The sequence below is a fragment of the Ornithorhynchus anatinus genome, chromosome 4 (assembly GCF_004115215.2).
Source record: "Ornithorhynchus anatinus isolate Pmale09 chromosome 4, mOrnAna1.pri.v4, whole genome shotgun sequence".
NCBI lineage: Eukaryota > Metazoa > Chordata > Mammalia > Monotremata > Ornithorhynchidae > Ornithorhynchus > Ornithorhynchus anatinus.
Window position 1 is genome coordinate 8,186,213 of NC_041731.1, and position 18,217 is coordinate 8,204,429.

The 18,217-nt window shown below is 59.1% G+C and overlaps 1 protein-coding gene across 7 annotated transcripts; it reads right to left on the minus strand.

The window, feature by feature from the left end:
- Positions 1-58: 58 nt before the first annotated feature.
- ADCK5 (aarF domain containing kinase 5) lies at positions 59-18,055 on the minus strand. 7 transcript variants are annotated; one of them, XM_029062536.2, is made up of 15 exons: positions 17,996-18,055; positions 10,841-10,941; positions 10,257-10,406; positions 5,170-5,245; positions 3,734-3,934; positions 3,433-3,573; positions 3,017-3,130; positions 2,617-2,748; positions 2,154-2,237; positions 1,933-2,014; positions 1,666-1,744; positions 1,370-1,461; positions 874-1,126; positions 493-609; positions 59-401 (listed from the first exon to the last, which is right to left on the minus strand). In XM_029062536.2, exons 1-15 carry the CDS (start codon positions 18,026-18,028, stop codon positions 296-298), a joined length of 1,761 nt encoding a protein of 586 aa, XP_028918369.1. In that variant the 5' UTR covers positions 18,029-18,055; the 3' UTR covers positions 59-295. The 7 variants fall into 7 exon arrangements, with proteins under 7 accessions (XP_028918369.1, XP_028918370.1, XP_039767622.1 ...); XM_029062537.2 differs by lacking the exon at positions 17,996-18,055 and adding an exon at positions 17,884-17,935; XM_039911688.1 differs by lacking the exon at positions 17,996-18,055 and adding an exon at positions 12,907-13,111.
- Positions 18,056-18,217: the final 162 nt, after the last annotated feature.

Below are 18,217 nucleotides of genomic sequence, written 5' to 3' on the forward strand. Positions count from 1 at the left end.
GTCAAAACTGTGTTTGGGGTGGCGAGCGCAGGGAGGGGGGAGGCACGGCAGCACCGAACTCAGATTCGGAGTTTATTTTGTGACACGTGGCGGAGCCGGCACCCCGAGACCACCCCCACGCCCCTTCCCCAAGGCATCTGTGGGGGTGAGCGGGACCGGGGTGGGGGAGACTCTCCAGCCCGGGAGTCTCTTCCTCAAGCTCCACTCCCGAGGTCCCACTGGCCGGGCCCGGCCCGGCCCTCCGCGAGCCCCAGCAGCAGCAGCAGGGAGGACCTCCGCCTCCTCTCCGGCTGCGCTACGTCTCCAGGTACTCGTACAGACCCTCGGGCTGGGCGATGAGCCCCAGGGAGGCCAGGAGCCGGATGCCCGTGGCCGTGATGCGCATGTACAGGATCTCCAACCTGGAGGGGGGAGGGAGGGAGCGGAGTTGGTGAAAGGGTACGGCTCCAGCTGCGCCCCCCTCCTCCCGCTCCCCTCCCGCCCCCGTCTCACCTGAGGGCGAGCTCAAACTTGATGCTTTCCCATGCGACTTTGAGCCGACGCAGAATGCTGCTGTGTAGAAGGCCGTGGGACCGCTCCCCCGCCAGCCGGCTCCAGCCCTTAACCGCGCTGCCCCCCGCCCCCGGCGCCAAGGGCTGGTCAGTGCCAACTGGCAGGGGACACGTGCGTGTGCAGGTGCACACCCACCCCCCTCGCCCCCTTCCCCCTAAGGGCAGGGCTTGGCCAGCCCGAGTCCGGCAGGGGCATTTCATCTCCTTCCTCCCACTCCCCCTTCCCTGCGGGCCTGCGCCCTCTAAACGCCGACCGGTCGGTTAGTTCCCTGCCCCGGGAGCCGGGGGAAGGCTGACACCTGGGGCCGCGGGCGGGCCTCACCTCTTGGCCATGAGGAAGTAGCGGTCCACGGGGGTTCCCAGCGTCACGTTGATGGAGCGGACGGTGTTGAGGTTGCGGAAGACGAGCAGCATGGGGCGGGGCAGGGCCCGGAGGACGTCCATGATGCGGGCAAAGTGCTCTTTGGCCATTTCCTGCATGTAGGCCGCCTCCTCGGCCGAGAGTAGGCTGGTGCGCCACAGCTGGCCCATGTGAATGGGCCGCTGCATCAGGATCTCACAGAACAGGAAGTAGTCTGCGTCGGGGCAGGAGGCGGGGCGGTGCTGCGACCGGGGACCACTCGCTCCCTCTCCCGCTCTCCTCTGCGAATCCCTCCCCTTGGTGAGGTTTAGTGCCATCTGGCCCCGGCGGCTCTCACGCCCGTCAACGACCCAACGGTGAGGGGTGGAGAGGGAGAGGAGGCGGGTCCCCCTCCTTCGGGGTCGGGGCCGTTCCGAACCGTGTACGGCTCGCCCCCGCCGCTCCGAGGCTTCCTCACCTTCCACCCCGAGCTTGGCAGAGTACGCCTTCATGGCCGCGTCGTCCCGCAGGATGATGGCACGCCACAGCTGGCACAGCACGGACCGGTCGCTGGACGAGACGGGGGGGGGGGGGGGGGGGGGGGGGAGTGGCGGGGGTGTGGCTGAACCCCAGGAGAGGCCTCCCCCTCGGGGACCGTTGGGCCCAGAGCCACAGAGCCGATCTGCTCTGGTTGCATAGGGGTGTGGGCGCTGAGTGGCCGAAAGGGACCCATCTGTCCCCCCACCCCTCCCCCTCCCCGCCGGCGGGTCTTACTCCTCGTTCAGGAATTGGTAGAGGCCGTGGTCCAGCAACACCAGCTCCGCCTGCCCGTCCGGGCCCTTCCGCACCAGCACTGAAACCAGAAGCCACCTGAGTCCCCGCCCCACCTGCAAGAGCCATTAGGGGAGAGGCCGGGGCCCCTCTGGGTCCGGGCCCCGGCAGGGGGTCAGCGGGGGAAGGCTTTGCCCCGCGCCCGGCGATCCGGCCCTTTCCCCAAGCCCGGGGCCGGTGGGGTGGGAGTGGGGGACAGACAACGCCTACCGTTCCCAGGGTGGGGGTCGGCATGGATGAAACCCGTGTAGAAGATCTGCTCGGCAAACACCCGGATCAACTTCTCGGCCGTCTGCCGGAGAGAGGGAGAGCCGATCTTGACGGTCTCCCGGGTGGCGGGGGAAGCGGGAGGACCGGAGACCCGGGCGCTCTCGATCCCCCGGCCCGGCCACCCCTGCCTTCGGCCCTCCTCCCGGCCGGCCCCCGCTCACGTCCTTCGGGGTCAGGCCTCGACTCTTGATCTCGTCCACGCTGTTGACCTTGCAGCCATCGCAGAAGTCCGCAGTCAGCACCCGCTAGAAGGGACGGGGCGGGAGAGGAGGCGGCTGGGAAACCGTGATCCCGACCGCTGACCTCTGAGGACGGCGGGAAGCTGGACAGCGGGGGCTGGCGGCTGCGGGATGGGGGCCCGGCCTCGTTAGACCTGGGCTGCGCAGCCTGTACGCCGCAGGTAGCCAGACTCTTTCCTCTTGGAAAGTCTGTCGTGTTCCACCTGAGGCCCCGGAGACCCGCCTGCCTCCCAACAGTCCGATAACCGAGATTTCCACTTGGGGCCTGGGTCGGTTGGGCGGGGGGTGGTCATTTCTGAACCAAGCCCTTCGTTTCGGTGGGGACAGAGGTCGAGAGGCCCCCGAGCAGGGGCTCACACTCCGGTGCCCTCCCCTGGGGTCCTACCTTGCTGGACCTGTCCCAGTGCACACGAGGCACCACGACGTAGCCGAAGTGCCGGAGGTCCCGGGCGCAGCGCTCGGCGTTTCGGCCCTCGTTCTCGAAGTCCAGTTCCTGGGCCAGGGTCTCCTTGAGATCCTGGCAGTCAGGGGAGAGGGGGAGCTGAGCACACATCTGGTAACCCCTTCCCAACCCCCCCAGCCAACCGGGGACCCCCCCCACCCCACCCTAGCCTCCAAGGGGAGGGGAGGCCGTCAGACCCTGACCGGCCCCGCTCTGGGTGAGTCGTACTGTCCGTCCGGCCCAACGTCTGGCCTCCGACACCGGCCCCGGGACACGCGGGGAGGCGAGCGGCAGTGGCGGTGGCCCTGGGGGAGTTTGGGGGAGGGCCCGGGTCCGACCGTACCTTGAGGACCCAGCTGAAGCCGAAGCTGGGGTGCATGAACTCGATGATCTGCAGCAGGAGCTCCAGGGTCTGGATGTCGCTGTCAAACCTGTCCCTCAGGTCGATGTACTGCACCTGCCTCGGGAGCCAGAGCTCGGCTCAATCTGGCTGCGCCACGGCCTCTTTCCACTGCTCAGCCTTCTTCTCCGAGCCCTCTCCTCTCTCACGGGGATTTCCCAGGGCAGGCGCCGAACCCGTCGCCCAATCCCCAGCGGGAGCCCTCTGCGTCCAGCGCCTCGGGCAGGGTGGACGGGGAGAGTTCACCAGAGCGGACAGGTGACCTGGCCGGAAACTTCTCACCCGCCCCTCCGGCCTACTTCCGCGGATCCTTCTCAGTTTGGCCTCGGCTCCTCCCACCCTCCCTGGCGCTCACCCACCTTCACAGCCACCTCGGTGCCATCCTGGAGCTTGGCCTTGTGCACCTGTGCCAGGCTGGCAGCCGCGATGGGCTGGTAGTCAAATTCCTGGAACAGCTGGTGGGCGGGCGCCCGGAAGTCCTCCAGGAACAGCTCGTCCACCTGGAGGGATTTGGGGATTTGGGTGGGGGGGGGCGGGGGGGACCGGAGCAGGGACAGCTTAGTTGAGTCCTGGAGCCCTCCCCCCTCTAGTTCTAGGTGGTCAGAGGGATCCGGGGGGAAGGATGAGGGTCGGGGGGACGGCCCGGCCGGGGTCACTCACCTCCTTGTGGCCTCGGGTGAGGGCCCTGTCCTCCAGTACCCGCAGGGTGGTGATGTACTCCGGGGGCAGCAGGTGGTTGAAGGAGCAGAGCCCCTGGCCCAGCTTGACATAGAGCCCCCCGTTGCGGATGGCACCCTCCACCAGACGGTCGGCTGCTCGCTGATGGCACCCTGCCATCACCTCCTGGTACTCTGGGCTATTCTGACCAGAGGGAAGGACAGGGGGACGGGGATGGGGATGGCTCTCGCTGGCGAGTTGGGTCCTCCCCCCTCATCCTCTCTGGCTAGCGTCGGGGAACCGGGCCGACGAAGCGCCGCGGGGACGTTTGGCTCGGCCCTCGGGGTCCAGACCAGACAGGTGGCCCAGATCGCTCTAGAGGGGGGCGTTTTCCGGCCGGATGGCTCTCAACCCAACCCCTGTGCCTTCCCACACCCAACAGATACTGCTCTCTCCTGGCCCTAAAACAGCTCAGCTCGGCAACCAGTCAAGAGCGGCAGAGGCCTGAACACAGGAAGGCTGGAGGTCAGTCGAAGAGCAAACCAAGAGCCCAGCTCCAGTCCTACCAGCCTAGCGACTGAGGCGTCCAAGGGGGGAACCGCTCTCGGTCCTCCCAAGGAAAATGATGCCCCGCCTGCCTCCCAGCCGGGTTGCTAGTTTGGATACCGTTTTCCACTTATAAAGGGTAACGGACAGGAAGATCGTCTATCACAGGGATGTGGGCAAGATGTGCAACAGAAACCCCCTCCGAAACCTTAACCCGGCCCTGTTCAATCCCCTTCTGCCACTTCCCACCCCCACGCCCAGGCTGTTTATCCCCAGCGCTCAGTACAGTGATTGCCTCATAGTAAACGCTTAATAAACAGCACTATTATCATCTCCTGACTCCCACAAGGACACCGGCAGCTGTCGGGGGCGAAGGGAAGGTCTGCTTCCAGGGGGGCCAGGTCTCCTCGTCCCGGGGAAACGGCACCCCCAACAGCCAGCCTTTGCCTGCGGGCCCCGAGAATGATGGGCGGGGAGGGAGGAAAGGGGAGCAAATAGTTCCAGGCTGGATGAAGGCGAGAAGAATGGGGGAAACCCGCCCCCATTTCCTTCCTGAGGGGAACAGGGCCAGAGCTGGGGCGGAAGGGAAAGAAACACGGCATCGGAAACTCGCCAGGATCAGAACTAGACCGACCAGGGGAGGGAAGGCTACTGGTAGGAGCCCTCTGCTTCTCGGCTATCTCCTGAGGTGGCCAGCTCCTACCAGATTGGTCCCCCACCCCCTCAGAGTCAAGGGGCCATGGTTGGAGGAGATGGTGGAGGGAAAATGAAGATCAGAGAAACCAGGCAGCTTCTTCCCCCAAATATGGAGGAGGAGGAGGAGGAGGAATCCTTCCCCTGTCACCTGCCCAAGTCTGGTCACTCCGCTTCCCGACCCCTCCCACGAGACCTACCTCATCAAGCCCTCGCAGGATCACGTTGGAACACCACCAGTAATCCAGGGAGATCTGCATGCCCAGCCGAAGAGACCTGCCGGGGCCAAAGCCAGACAGGAGTCGGAGCCATGCTGGATCTCATCCCAAACACTCCCCGCAACGGAGATTCTCGCTGGGATAAGGAAGACCTTCCCAAAGCTGGAGCGGGGAAGAGGGGGAAGCCATGGGGTCTCCTTCCCTGGAGATTTCATTTCATGGAGGTTCCCCCCGCCCCCTCCCAGCCCCAACCTTCCCATCGCCTGACTTCCTGGGCTACATAAGGAAGAGCCATCCAGCCCACAAGGGAGGGACCGGGCAGATAAGGGCCTGTCTGGGAGGGCCCGGCAGAACTTGTTCTGGGTCAGATGTGGATCGTCACTGACTGCCGATCGCTTCTGCCACAATCCCTTGCAGTCTAACCTGGAGTTCTCGATTTCCCCGGCTGGGCCAAACCCCCATTTCCTGAGGGAGACTACCATATGCCCACCAAAATCTGTCCTTCCTATTAGGAGGGGGCTCCAGAACAGCCCAAACAGATCAGATGGCTGACCGTCAAACTCCTGCGAGAAGCGTTCTGGACAAGAAACCCCTTTCACCCCCGTGTCTGTCCAGGACGGGCAGAAAATGCAACTCCGACCCTGGGGGCTCCGTCTCCAGCTCCGGACAAGGCCCTCCCCAACCACCACCAGATCTGCCCCGGGGGGACGTGCGGAAAGCCCAAATCCACCGCTGGGGTAGAGACAAGTTAATCAGGTCGGACCCAGTCCGTGTCCCACATGGGGCTCACAGGTTTAATCCTCATTTTACAGAGGGGGTAACTAAGGCAAAGAGAAATTACGTGACTTGACCAAGATATGGAGACATGGCAGACTGTGGCGGGATAGGGACAAGACCCAGGTTCTCTGACACCAAGGCTGTACTCTATCCACCAGGCCACACTGCATCTTTCAACTAGAATGAACCACAGTGCCTTATCCTTGTTTCTTAACATATTGTTGGGCTTTATTTTTCATTCAGTCGTATTTATTGAGCGCTTACTGTGTGCAGAGCACTGGACTATTTTATTTCATCACCTCCTTGTGTCTCCTGTGTGTCTGTGCCTGCTTCCCAGCCTTTCCTCTTTTAGACAGTGAGCCCCCAAGTCTGAATCAATTTCCTTGGATCTTCACCCAGAGAAAGCACTCAACAAGTGCAATCAATTAGAAAAAAGGAAGAAAAAAAGTCAATGGGATTCAGGGGGTACAACTATCAAGGAGCAGTATTGCATAGTGGACAGAGCACAGGCCTGGGAGTCAGAAGGGAGTGGGTTCTGATTCCAGCTCTGTCGCTTGTCTGCTGTGACCTTGGACGTGTCACTTCACTTCTCTGTCCCTCAGTTACGTCATCTGTAAAATGGGGATTGGGACTGTGGGCGCCACATGGGACAGGGACTGTATCCAACCCAATTTGCTCGAATCCACCCCAGTGCTTAGTACGGCGCCCGGCGCACAGTAAGAGGTATGGAGGCTGTGGATTAATAAGATTATATTAAGATTAGAACTATATACATTTACATTTATATGTGTATTGATTATAGAATTATATTAACAATGAATATAAGATTATGCTTAATAAGATTGAGAGTTTAATTAATCATAGCAATGAATAATAAATAAGTAGTAATTATTATTAAGTAGGCCACTTCTAGTACTGTGGATACTGCCACCAGCCATCAGAAGAACTGGCTTGATGAGTACAAGCCAGAGGTACTCACAGAAAGAAGAAAGTTCCATTTATTTATTTAGGACACTTGTTAACGCCTTTCTGCTCTAGGCATGGGGTTCCTAATCTAAAATTTGCTTCTCTTCCCGGACACACACACAACTACAGAGAACGGAGAACCTGCCAAAACATGGAGATAGCAAAGCCCCAGAGATTCAGACTTTTCCTCAACATGGGGAACAGCACAGGGATTCAAAGACGGCAGATTTTTACCATCTTCCGGAAGGGAGGCGAGACCGCTGACTTTGGAAACTAGCGAGGCCATCGCGGCCTCAAAACTGTGGCCGGCAGCGAGCTCAGCGGGGTCCCAGCCGGGTTCTTCCGAAATCACCGTGCCCTTTGACGGAATCCCAGAATCCCTTGCACAGCAGGGCGGTCACGATCGCGGTGGCCCAGGAGCAGCGAAGGGAACAGTGAGACCTCGACACGGGTTTTGTAGCGCTCGCGCTATTTCGCTTCTACAAAAACGTTCAGTCCAGGTTTCCCCACTCCTCAAGAACCTCCGGCTCGCCCACCTCCGCATCAAACAGAGATTCCTGACCATCGGTTCTACTACAACCCAACCCACGCACTTCGTCCCTCTAATGCCAACCTATTCGCTTTACCTCGGTCTTGTCTAATTTGCCACCGACCGCTCGCTCACGTCCTGTCTCTGGCCTGGAACACCCTCCTCCCCTCTCCATACCCGACAATTACTCTCCCGCCCTTCAAAGTCCTCCAAGAGGACTTTCCTGCCTAACTCCTCCCTCTGTCACCCCTGCTCTTGGTTCCCCACCTCTTAAGCACTTTGCTATTCACCAATGCCCCCAGCCCTACTGTGCTTAACCACCTACCCCATCTGAAATGTATTTTCATGCCCGTCCTCCTCCTCCAGTCTGTAAGCTCCTCGTGTTCAGATATTAGAAGAGATAGATATCAGATAGAGAAGCAGCGTGGCGCAGTGGAAAGAGCACGGGCTTTGGAGTCAGGGCTCATGAGTTCGAATCCCAGCTCTGCCACTTGTCAGCTGTGTGACTGTGGGCAAGTCACTTCACTTCTCTGTGCCTCAGTTCCCTCATCTGTAAAATGGGGATTAAGACTGTGAGCCCCACGTGGGACAACCTGATTCCCCTGTGTCTACCCCAGCGCTTAGAACAGTGCTCTGCACATAGTAAGCGCTTAACAAATACCAACATTATTATTATTATTATATTAGGCTGAACTTTGCTCCCTTTATTCACCCCTCCTTCAGCCCCAGGCATTTACGTAAATCTCCGTGTAATTTGTTTATTTCTAGTAATATCTGTCTCCATCTCCAGACCTTAAGGTCGTTGTGGGCGGGGAACGTCCCTACCGACTCTGTTATACTGTGCTCTCCCAAGCGCTTAGTACGGTGTTTGGCACACGGTCCGCTCGATAAATATAGCTGATTGATGACTCTCCCAACTGCTCAGTGTACAGTGCTCTGGCTCAATAAATTCTAGAGTCCTTCCTCGAACCTGAGACCAAGGCCACGCCCTCACACATGGGAAAGCACCCCGACTCACAGCAGACAATAAAAGTTCTAGATATCCTTGACAGACATTCATCCCCAGACAATCAGCAACTATCCTGGCTAATGAGCCGAAGCCTCCTACTAGATCAGAGAATCAGAGCCCGGGAAGGGGCCTCGAGAAGGGGCTGTCAAGGTGGATCTATCCTTACCATGGAGTTCCGCTTTTCCTTTTTTTCCCCCACACCTCAAAGACGTCCCTGTCTAGGAGAGCTCTCCCTAGATCTCCCGTCGCCCTGCGGAAACATCTGCCAAACCCTTCGGTGGCCTGGGATCCCCGCCAGGGAGCCGTTTACCTCTGACCTCCCCCCGCTCTGGGGGACTTGTTGGGGCCCACTGCTCGCTTTTGATCTGCAGAATAAGGACAGAAGGGAAACAGGGCCTGGTCTCTCCGGCTCTCCCTTCCTGCCTGCAGGGGGGACGGGGGAGGAGGGGCCGGGACATTTTCCCTGGCCTGCCTCCCTGCCTGATGTAACTGAGGTTGGTGTGTTCGTTCCCGAGCGGGAAGGCGTGCAGGTCAGATGGCTTGTCCTGGCTTCCACCGAGACCACAAAGTCTCTCATCCCCAGGAAGTGCTGGCTCCAGGATATCCCCGAGCCGGCCCTCGGGCAGCAAGGCTGGGAACAAGGAAGTGGCCCGGTCCCCCACCCCGCCGGTCACCCCCCGCGGCCCGGCCTCCACCTCGGAGGAGAGCCAGTTTCCCCTCCTGGAGCCCAGGGTCTGGTGAGGAGTCGGGCTGAGTCTTTCAGTTCTAGATTACTCAGCCGGCCCCGGGGCTGGGGAGAGGTGCGGGAGGGCGAAAGAGAGATGGCAGGGGAGAGGAGGCGGGGTTAAAACAACTTGACAACTTGGAGGAAAAGGTGGGGCGAAGTCGAACGATCAACTAGAGAGTTCCTCACTGATTTGGAGATGTCCCCTTCCAAGATAACCCGGAGTTGGCCGCAGGCAGGGTGGGAGGCCAGGGTGAACACCTTCCCATTGGCCACTGTTTTATCACTGAACTGTGGGCAAGGGCAGCAACCCAAGATAGGGCCTCCACCCTGGTTTCCCCGCCACACCGAGCTTCCCCCACCACCCCGTAATGGCTGGGAAGCTCTCGCTCCCACCCTGACACCAGGTTGCTCACCGGAGAGAGAGGGAGACCTGCTCTGGAGGCATCGTCAAGCAGCCAGCCATGAATGTAAAAATACTACCGATGGACGAATGGGCTTTAACTCAGGGTGTCCGGGGGGCGGTCACCTGGGTCTCCAGGTGCTGGCTCATTAATCCCTGCTGGAGAACTGACCTAAACTGTGATAATAATGTGATAAACTGTGATGGCTGGGTCATATGTGCTCCCTCCTTCCTCCCGCCCAGCTATCGCAGACAGTGGTTGGACTGGGCATCCTGGCAGCCAGGATGACTCTCACGGGACCGACCCCACCAGGGCCATGCCAGAGGCTGCGGGAGCCTGCCCGGTCTGGTCTGGTCTGAGGGGAAAAGGCGCGGCCTTGGGGGAAGCCGTTGCGGAGGGGGAGGACGGTACCTCGGTGGGTAACTGGGGTCTGTTCCGAGGCAAAGAGACGGACCAGGGGATGCCCTCCGGGCCAATGTTTGGACTTAAAACACCAGGCGGCTGAGTCAGGGTCAGCCTCGGGAAGCCACCTTTCAGCAACTTAGGGAGGAACTTGACGGAGAAAGAGAAAGAAAAAGCTCCTAGTTCCACCCCGGAGCCCGAAGAAAATGGGATACCATCGCACAAACGTGCAAGCACACGCAAACACACTCAACCCACCTGCTAAACCGGGCAAAGCCCTCCACCAACAGCCTCATCCTCCTCCTCTCCTGCGTCTCGGCGACGCTGTAGCGGATGCCCACCACCAAGGGCACTCCTACCGCTGTGCCCAGAAGGAGCTTCTTCCATGGCTTCCTGAGGCCCACGGAGCTGCACGGGAAAGGCAGGAACCTGAAAGTCGCGATCTTTTTCCCTCTCATGGCTCGGCTGGCCGATCCCGTTGGACGAGGCTTCAGTTGGGGGGGCTGCAGACATTCGCTACCTCCGCCTCCCTCCTTACATCTCCTCCAAGAGGCCTTCCCTGACTAAGCCCTCTTTCCCCACTCCCTTCTGCGTCGCTCTCTTTATTCACCCATGCCTCGGCCCTACGGCACTCAAATCCGCCATTTATTTATTTACATTGACGTCTGTCTCCCCCGACCCTTGGCTGTGAGCTCCCTGTGGGCAGAGACCGTGCCTACCAACTCTGTTGTACTGTCCTCCCCCAAGTGCTCGGTACAGGGCTCTGCCCACAGTAAGCGCTCAATAAATAGCACCGAATGATCGACTGACTGACCGAACGAACCCCGGGTCGGGGCACTGACCTTTCTGGGAGGGACCTGACGTTTCTCTGGAAGAGCACTGCAGGGCCCAGCCAGGAGCGCTCGCTGTGCAGCAGGGCGGAGTGAAAGCGGCACAGCTGTCCCTGCGGAGAGAAGGAGGGCGGGGGGGGTCAGGAGGCGGCAGGGATCGAGGGGTGACTGCCAGGGTACCCCGCTATCGAAGGCTCCTCTCCTCACGACTCAGGGAACTCTACACCCCGCGGCGTGTCTCCTTGGAGGTTGACGTAGGGAAGGCAAAGGAAGACGATACATAAAGACAGGAGACTCTGAGCGAGCTGTGCTCTCCAAAGGGTCCAGTTATTTCCGCTTGAGGAAGAGGTGATCCACAGTGAATAAAGTCAGAAATGTGGTATCTGTTACGCGTTTACTATTTGCCAGGCACTGTACTAAAAGCTTGGGTTAGAGACAAGGAAATTGGGTCGGATACAGTCCGGGTCCCACACGGGGCTCGCGGTCTTAATACCCATTTGACGGGTGAGGTAACTGAGGCACAGAGTAGTGAACAGACTTGCCCGATGTCAAACAGCAGACAAGTGACGGAGCGGGATTAGAACTCAGGTCCCTCTGACTCCCAGGTCCGTGCTCTAGCCACGGGGCCACGGTTGCCTTACTTATTGCCTCAATCTTATTCCCTTCTACTTGGACTGTGAGCCCCGTGTGGGATAGGGACTGTATCCAGCCTGATTATCTGGTATCTACCACAGCACTTAGCACGGTGCTGGGCACATAGTAGGGGCTTAAAAGTACTATTATTATTATTATCGTCTTTATTGGCTCCCCGAGGAACCTAGGCTGAAAACCCCCAGGGCTCTTTGCAAGTCATCGTTGGTTGAAGTATTCTGGGCTCCGCCACTCATCTGCTGGATGACCTTCTCTTTGCCTCAGTTACCTCATCTGTAAAATGGGGATTAAATAGGGAGCCTAGAAGCTGGAGGAGCCAAAGGAGAGGCAAAGACGGTTAATAGAGTGAAGCAGGGAGAGAAATAGCCCCATGTGGGCCCTGTGGCCAGTTTTTGGGTTGGAATCCCCAGCTCCCTGCCTTCTTGCTTGCCGGTTTCAGGCTGGGGGGGGGGGGGGGTCCTCGGGATCTCACGGAAAGCACGTGCCCCGGAAGCGTCCCCTGGATCCTAACGCCAATAGTGATTATTGTGCTATTTGTTAAGCGCTTACTATGCGCCAGGCTAAGTGCTGGGGTAGATACAAGGTGATCGGGTTGGACACAGTCCCTGTCCCCCTAGAAGGGCAGGAGCCACTCAGGCGCCAAGCCCAAGGAAGGGCACCCAGCTGCGGCCCTCCGCCCGCCCCCGTCCACCCCGAGGGAGCTCTGCCCCCGGCTGAGAGGCCCTGGAACCAACCCTGAGCTGGCGGCACAGGGGGGAAAGGGCAGGCTCCAGCTTCGGCCTAATTCCAAATCAAATATCTCTAGCCTGGAATCTGGTTTCTTAGTACCGGGACGAGGGTCTTGCCGGCGTCCACCGGGGGCTCGGTCACTCCTTCCAACTCCCCGGGGAGAGGCTCGACCCCAAGGGAGAGAGAAAAGACCAGGGCTCTGGCCTCCCGGTATCCCACCGGGTCCAAACCAGGGACCCCTGACACGTCCCCTCTCGGCCAAAGCGTCTGGGTCAGAATCATCTTTAAGATTGCAAAACAGCCACAAATCAAAGGACGGTGTCCTTGATCCAATGTTCCCAGAGATACCGAGCCATCCCACCCCCGGAGCCGGGCCAAATCCCCCGCGGCGGGCAAGGCCACATGCGGCCCAGCTTGCCGGGAATTTGCGGCGGCTCTCCGGGAGAGCGATCCTTGGGATCCCGGCCCCGACGTGTCGGAGACGTCTCCGCTCAGCGGAACGTGGCACTCCCCGGGAAAGGAGGCCAAAGGTACCTCGAGCTCGGGGAGAGGCAGAACCTAACGGGCCGACGGCTCTGTCTCTTTCCGGGTGAGTGAGAGAGACCTCCCCCGGGGTCACACACTGATGGCAGGGGACCTCGTGTGAACCTGAGATAGGAGGGGAGCACACGCCCGGGTCCCACGGGCACAGACGGTACCTGCTGCCCTCACACGCTCCGTAAGAGGGACGAGTGGGACGCTCTCACTTCCCAGATCGGGAGCAAGAAAGGAACTCCACCATCGCCGAGCAGATCGGAGGACGAATTACGCCGAGGGGGAGGTAAGATGGCCGCAGCCCGTCAGCTCCTCCTGCAGTCTGAAATCTCCCTGGTGGGCAGGGATGGCCTCCGTCAACCCTCTGAGGAAAGCAGCGTGGCTCGGTGGCGAGAGCCGGGGCTTGGGAGTCAAGAGGACGTGGGTTCTGATCCCGGCTCCGCCACCTGTCTGCCGCGTGACCTGGGGCAAGCCGCTGAACTTCTCTCCACCTCGGTGACCTCATCTGTAAAATGGGGATTAGGACGGTGAGCCCCACGTGAGACGATCTGAATACCTTGTATCTACCCTAGCACTCGGATCAGGGCTCGGCACTTAGTAAGCGCTTCACAAATACCTTAATTCTTATTATGACACATTATAAGTGCTTAGCCAATACCACAGTTATTTTGATATTATTATAATCATTACTACCCCAGAACTTGGAAGTGTTTGACATAAAGTCCTCAACAAATGCCACAATTAATATGATACTGCACTTTTCCCAAGTGCTTAGTACAGTGCTCTGCACACAATAAGCACTCAATAGATACCACAGATAGATCAGTGACTGGCAAGTAAAGTTGTCATTTTGCCATCTACTTACACTAGGCTCAGTGCCTCTAATTTACTGCCAACACGACTGTCCAAGACATCGTAGCACACTGGTCCATAACGACGGCATCTGTTAATTACTCACTGTGTGCTAAGCAATGGAGTAGACGCGAGATTATGAGCTTGAACACAATCTCCACTCTGAACAGGTCCTCCAGTCTGTCTTGGCCCAATTTCACAGATGAGGCAACTGAGGCAGAGAGAGGTTTTAAGTGACTTGCCCAAGCCCAAAGAGCAGGCCAGTGGCAGAGCTGGGACCAGAACCTGGGTCTCCCGCCTCCTGGTCCCATGCTCTTTAATAATAATAATAATAATAATAATGACAGTTATTAAGCGCTATGTGCCGAGCACTGTTCTAAGCACTGGGGGAGATACAGGGGAATGAGGTGGTCCCACGTGGGGCTCACAGTCTTCATCCCCATTTTACAGAGGAGGTCACTGAGGCTCAGAGAAATCAAGCGACCTGCCCAGAGTCGCCCAGCTGATCCGTGGCGGAGCCACGACCTCTGACTCCCAAACCCGGGCTCTTCCCACTGAGCCACGCTGTCTCTTAAAGTGCAGTGTGCTTTCGTCATTTTTGGAGAATAAATTAAGATAAAAAGTACGGGTCTTTAGGGACGCACTGCAAACAGTAAGCGCTCAGTAAAGAGCGCTGATTGAACGTATGAGACCCAGAAGACGGGGTCTCTGCCTTGGAGGGATGGTAATCCGACGGGCAGAGGACAAAGAGACGCACACTGCGAAACACGATACAAGGTCCAGGGCGGTCCATGCCGACAGACTGACGCAGCGACGGACAGGAAGGTCGGGCTTCGGGTCCAAAGCTCCCGTTATTCGGAAAGACCTAAGGCTTTGAAAGTTAAACGCCAGGTTAAAAGCAGCACAAGTCTGGGACTGAGGAGATCCCGGTTCTGTCCCTCATTCAGTCGTATTTACTGAGCGCTCACTGGGTGCAAAGCGCTGTACTAAGCGCTTGGGGGATGTGCACCACGACGACAGACGCATTCTCTGCCCACCACGAGCTCCCACTCTGGAGAGCGAGGCAGATATGAATATCGATAAATAAACGATTGGCTCGATTTGCAGACGAGGGTAGTGTCTCCCTCGGGGAGGGTGAGTGGTGTGGGACGGATCCTGGATCCGATCTGATCACCTTCGCCCCAGTGGACAGCACAAGGTAGGCACGTAATAAATGCCACTGTTAGGGGCAGAACCTTTGGCGGTGGCAACAGCCCGGGCCCTCCCTGCTAGGGGTTTCACAAATCACGGAGAAGCAACAGCTCCTGCCTCCAAAACACCAAAGCGGACACTGTACACAGAGAAGCCGGGTGACCTACCGGGCCTGGCAGTCGCAAGGACCCGGGTTCTAATCCCGGCTCCTCCATCTGTCCGCCGGGTGACCTTGTCCAAGTCACTTCCCCTCTCCCGGGAGTCAGATGGGCCTGGGTTTAAATCCCGGCTCCTCCATCTGTCCGCCGGGTGACTTTGCCCAGTCACTTCCCCTCCTGGGAGGCGGACGGACCTGGGTTCTAATCCCGACACCTCCATCTTCTCCTGGGTAACCTTGTCCAAGTCATTTCCCCTCTCCTGGGAGGCGGACGGACCTGGGTTCTAATCCCGACGCCTCCATCTGTCTCCTGGGTAACCTTGTCCAAGTCATTTCCCCTCTCCTGGGAGCCGGACAGACCTGGGTTCTAATCCCGCCGCCTACATCTGTCATTCATTCATTCAATAGTATTTGAGCGCTTACTCTGTGCAGACCACTGTACTAAACGCTTGGAATGGACAATTCAACAACAGATAGAGACAATCCCTGCCCAATAGCGGGCTCACAGTCTAAATCTGTCCACTGGGTGACCTTCTCCAAGTCACTTCCCCTCTCCTGGGAGTCAGACAGACCTGGGTTCTAATTCCGCCTCCTCCATCTGTCCACTGGGTGACCCTGTCCAAGTCACTTCCCTTCTCCTGGGAGCTGGACGGACCTGGGTTCAAATCCTAACTACTCCATCTGTCCCCTGGGTGACCCCGTCCAAGTCACTTCCCCTCTCCCGGGGGTCAGGCAGACCTGGGTTCCAATCCCACCTCCTCCATCTGTCCACCCGGTGACCCTTCCCCTCTCCTGGGAATCAGAGGGACCTGGATTCTACTCCAGCCTCCTCCATCTGTCCGCCGGGGTGACCCCGTCCCTCCCCTCTCCTGGGAGTCATAGGGACCTGGGTTCTAATCCTGACTCCTCCATCCGTCTGCCAGGTAAGCAGCGTGGCTCAGTGGCAAGAGCCCGGGCTTGGGAGACAGAGGTCACGGGTTCGAATCCCGACTCTGCCACTTGTCAGCTGTGTGACTGTGGGCAAGTCACTTCACTTCTCTGCGCCTCAGTTCCCTCATCTGGAAAATGGGGATGAAGACTGTGAGCCCCACATGGGATGACCTTGCATCTCCCCCAGCGCTTAGAATAGTGCTTGGCATATAATAAGCACCTAACAAATACCATAACGATGGTGATGTCGACCCTGTATCTCCCCCAGCGCTTAGAACAGCGCTCTGCACATAGTAAGCGCTTAACAAATACCAACATTATTATCGTCTTAGTCCCTTCCCTTCTGCTGGGAGTCACAGAGACCTGGGTTCTAATCCCTTCTCCTCCAACTGTCCCCTGGGTCGCCTTGTCCAGTCCCTTCCTCTCTCCTAGGAGTCGGACAGACCTGGGTTCTAATCCCGCCTCCTCCATCTGTCTGCCGGGGTTACCCTGTCCAAGTCCCTTCCCCTCTCCTGGGAGTCCGACGGGCCTGGGTTCTAATTCCGCCTCCTCCACCTGTCCCCTGGGTTCATTCAATAGTATTTATTGAGCGCTTACTATGTGCAGAGCACTGTACTAAGCGCTTGGGATGAACAAGTCGGCAACAGATAGAGACGGTCCCTGCCGTTTGACGGGCTTAAAGTCTAATCGGGGGAGACGGACAGACGAGAACAATGGCAATAAATAGAGTCGAGGGGAAGAACATCTCATAAAAACCGATGGCGACTAAATAGAATCGAGGCGATGTACAATTCATTAACAAAATAAATAGGGTAACGAAAATATATACAGTCGAGCGGACGAGTACAGTGCCGTGGGGATGGGAAGGGAGAGGTGGAGGAGCAGAGGGAAAAGGGGAAAATGAGGCTTTAGCTGCGGAGAGGTAAAGGGGGGATGGCAGAGGGAGTAGGGGGAGAAGAGGAGCTCAGTCTGGGAAGGCCTCTTGGAGGAGGTGAGTTTTAAGTAGGGTTTCGAAGAGGGAAAGAGAATCAGTTTGGCGGAGGTGAGGAGGGAGGGCGTTCCGGGACCGCGGGAGGACGCGACCCAGGGGTCGACGGCGGGATGGGCGAGACCGAGGGACGGCGAGGAGGTGGGCGGCAGAGGAGCGGAGCGTGCGGGGTGGGCGGTAGAAAGAGAGAAGGGAGGAGAGGTAGGAAGGGGCAAGGTGATGGAGAGCCTCGAAGCCTAGAGTGAGGAGTTTTTGTTTGGAGCGGAGGTCAATAGGCAACCACTGGAGTTGTTTAAGAAGGGGAGTGACATGCCCAGATCGTTTCTGCGGGAAGATGAGCCGGGCAGCGGAGTGAAGAATAGACCGGAGCGGGGCGAGAGAGGAGGAAGGGAGGTCAGAGAGAAGGCCGACACGGTAGTCTAGCCGGGATATAACGAGAGCCCGTAATAGTAAGGTAGCCGTTTGGGTGGAGAGGAAAGAGCGGACCTTGGCGATATTGTAGAGGTGAAACCGGCAGGTCTTGGTAACGGATAGGATGTGTGGGGTGAACGAGAGGGACGAGTCAAGGATGACACCGAGATTGACACTGGGTCGCCTTATCCAGTCCCTTCCCCACTCCTAGGAGTCAGAGACCTGGGTTCTAATCCCGCCTCCTCCATCTGTCCCCTGGGTCGCCTTGTCCAGTCCCTTCCCCTCTCCTGGGAGTCACAGAGACCTGGGTTCTAATCCCGCCTCCTCCATCTGTCCCCTGGGTGGCCCTATCCCCAGTCCCTTCCCCTCTCCTGGGAGTCGTACGGTCCTGGGTTCTAATCCCGCCTCCTCCCCGGGTTTGGCGGGGGGCCGTGGCCGCCCCTCCCCCTCCCCGGGCCTCAGTTTCCTCCGCGGCAGGCCGGGGCTCGGATGGCGGTGGGGCGCAGTGGTTGGCGCCTGACCCCCCCGGTGACCCAACGGGCCCCCCCGGCGCGGCCTCCGGTGGAGGGGGGTCCCCTCGGGGTCAGGGCGGCGTCCCGGGGGTCTCCTCACCGCCCGCCACATCGCGCCGCTCGCGCCGCTCCGCGCTCGCGCTCTCCTTCTTCCCTTCCTTCCTTCCCGCCCGCAGCGTCGCGCGCCCAGCCCGCCCCTCTCCGCCGCGTACCTTCACACCCCGCGCGCGCGCCCTCCCGCGCATGCGCAGCTTCCGACCCGGCCGCGGGCCCCGCCCGGGGGGTCACCCCCCACGCATGCGCAGCTTCCCGGCTCGACCGCCCCTCCGGGGAGGGGGTCACCCGCGCATGCGCAGCTTCCGCCCCCGACCCTCCTCATCCCCCCACCCCGGCCCCTTCCCTCAACCCCTGCGCATGCGCAGCTTCCGGCCCCG

What these genes read in the sequence shown, in the direction of transcription:
- ADCK5 (XM_029062536.2), bottom strand. Translation starts at nt 18,028, where the DNA reads ATGCGCGGGAGGGCGCGCGCGCGGGGTGTGAAG. An exon ending in GTCAGGTCCCTCCCAGAAAG is followed by an intron (nt 10,407 to 10,840) that starts GTCAGTGCCCCG and finishes TTTCCCGTGCAG; the next exon opens with CTCCGTGGGCCTCAGGAAGC. An exon ending in CGACCCCCACCCTGGGAACG is followed by an intron (nt 1,745 to 1,932) that starts GTAGGCGTTGTC and finishes TTCTGGTTTCAG; the next exon opens with TGCTGGTGCGGAAGGGCCCG.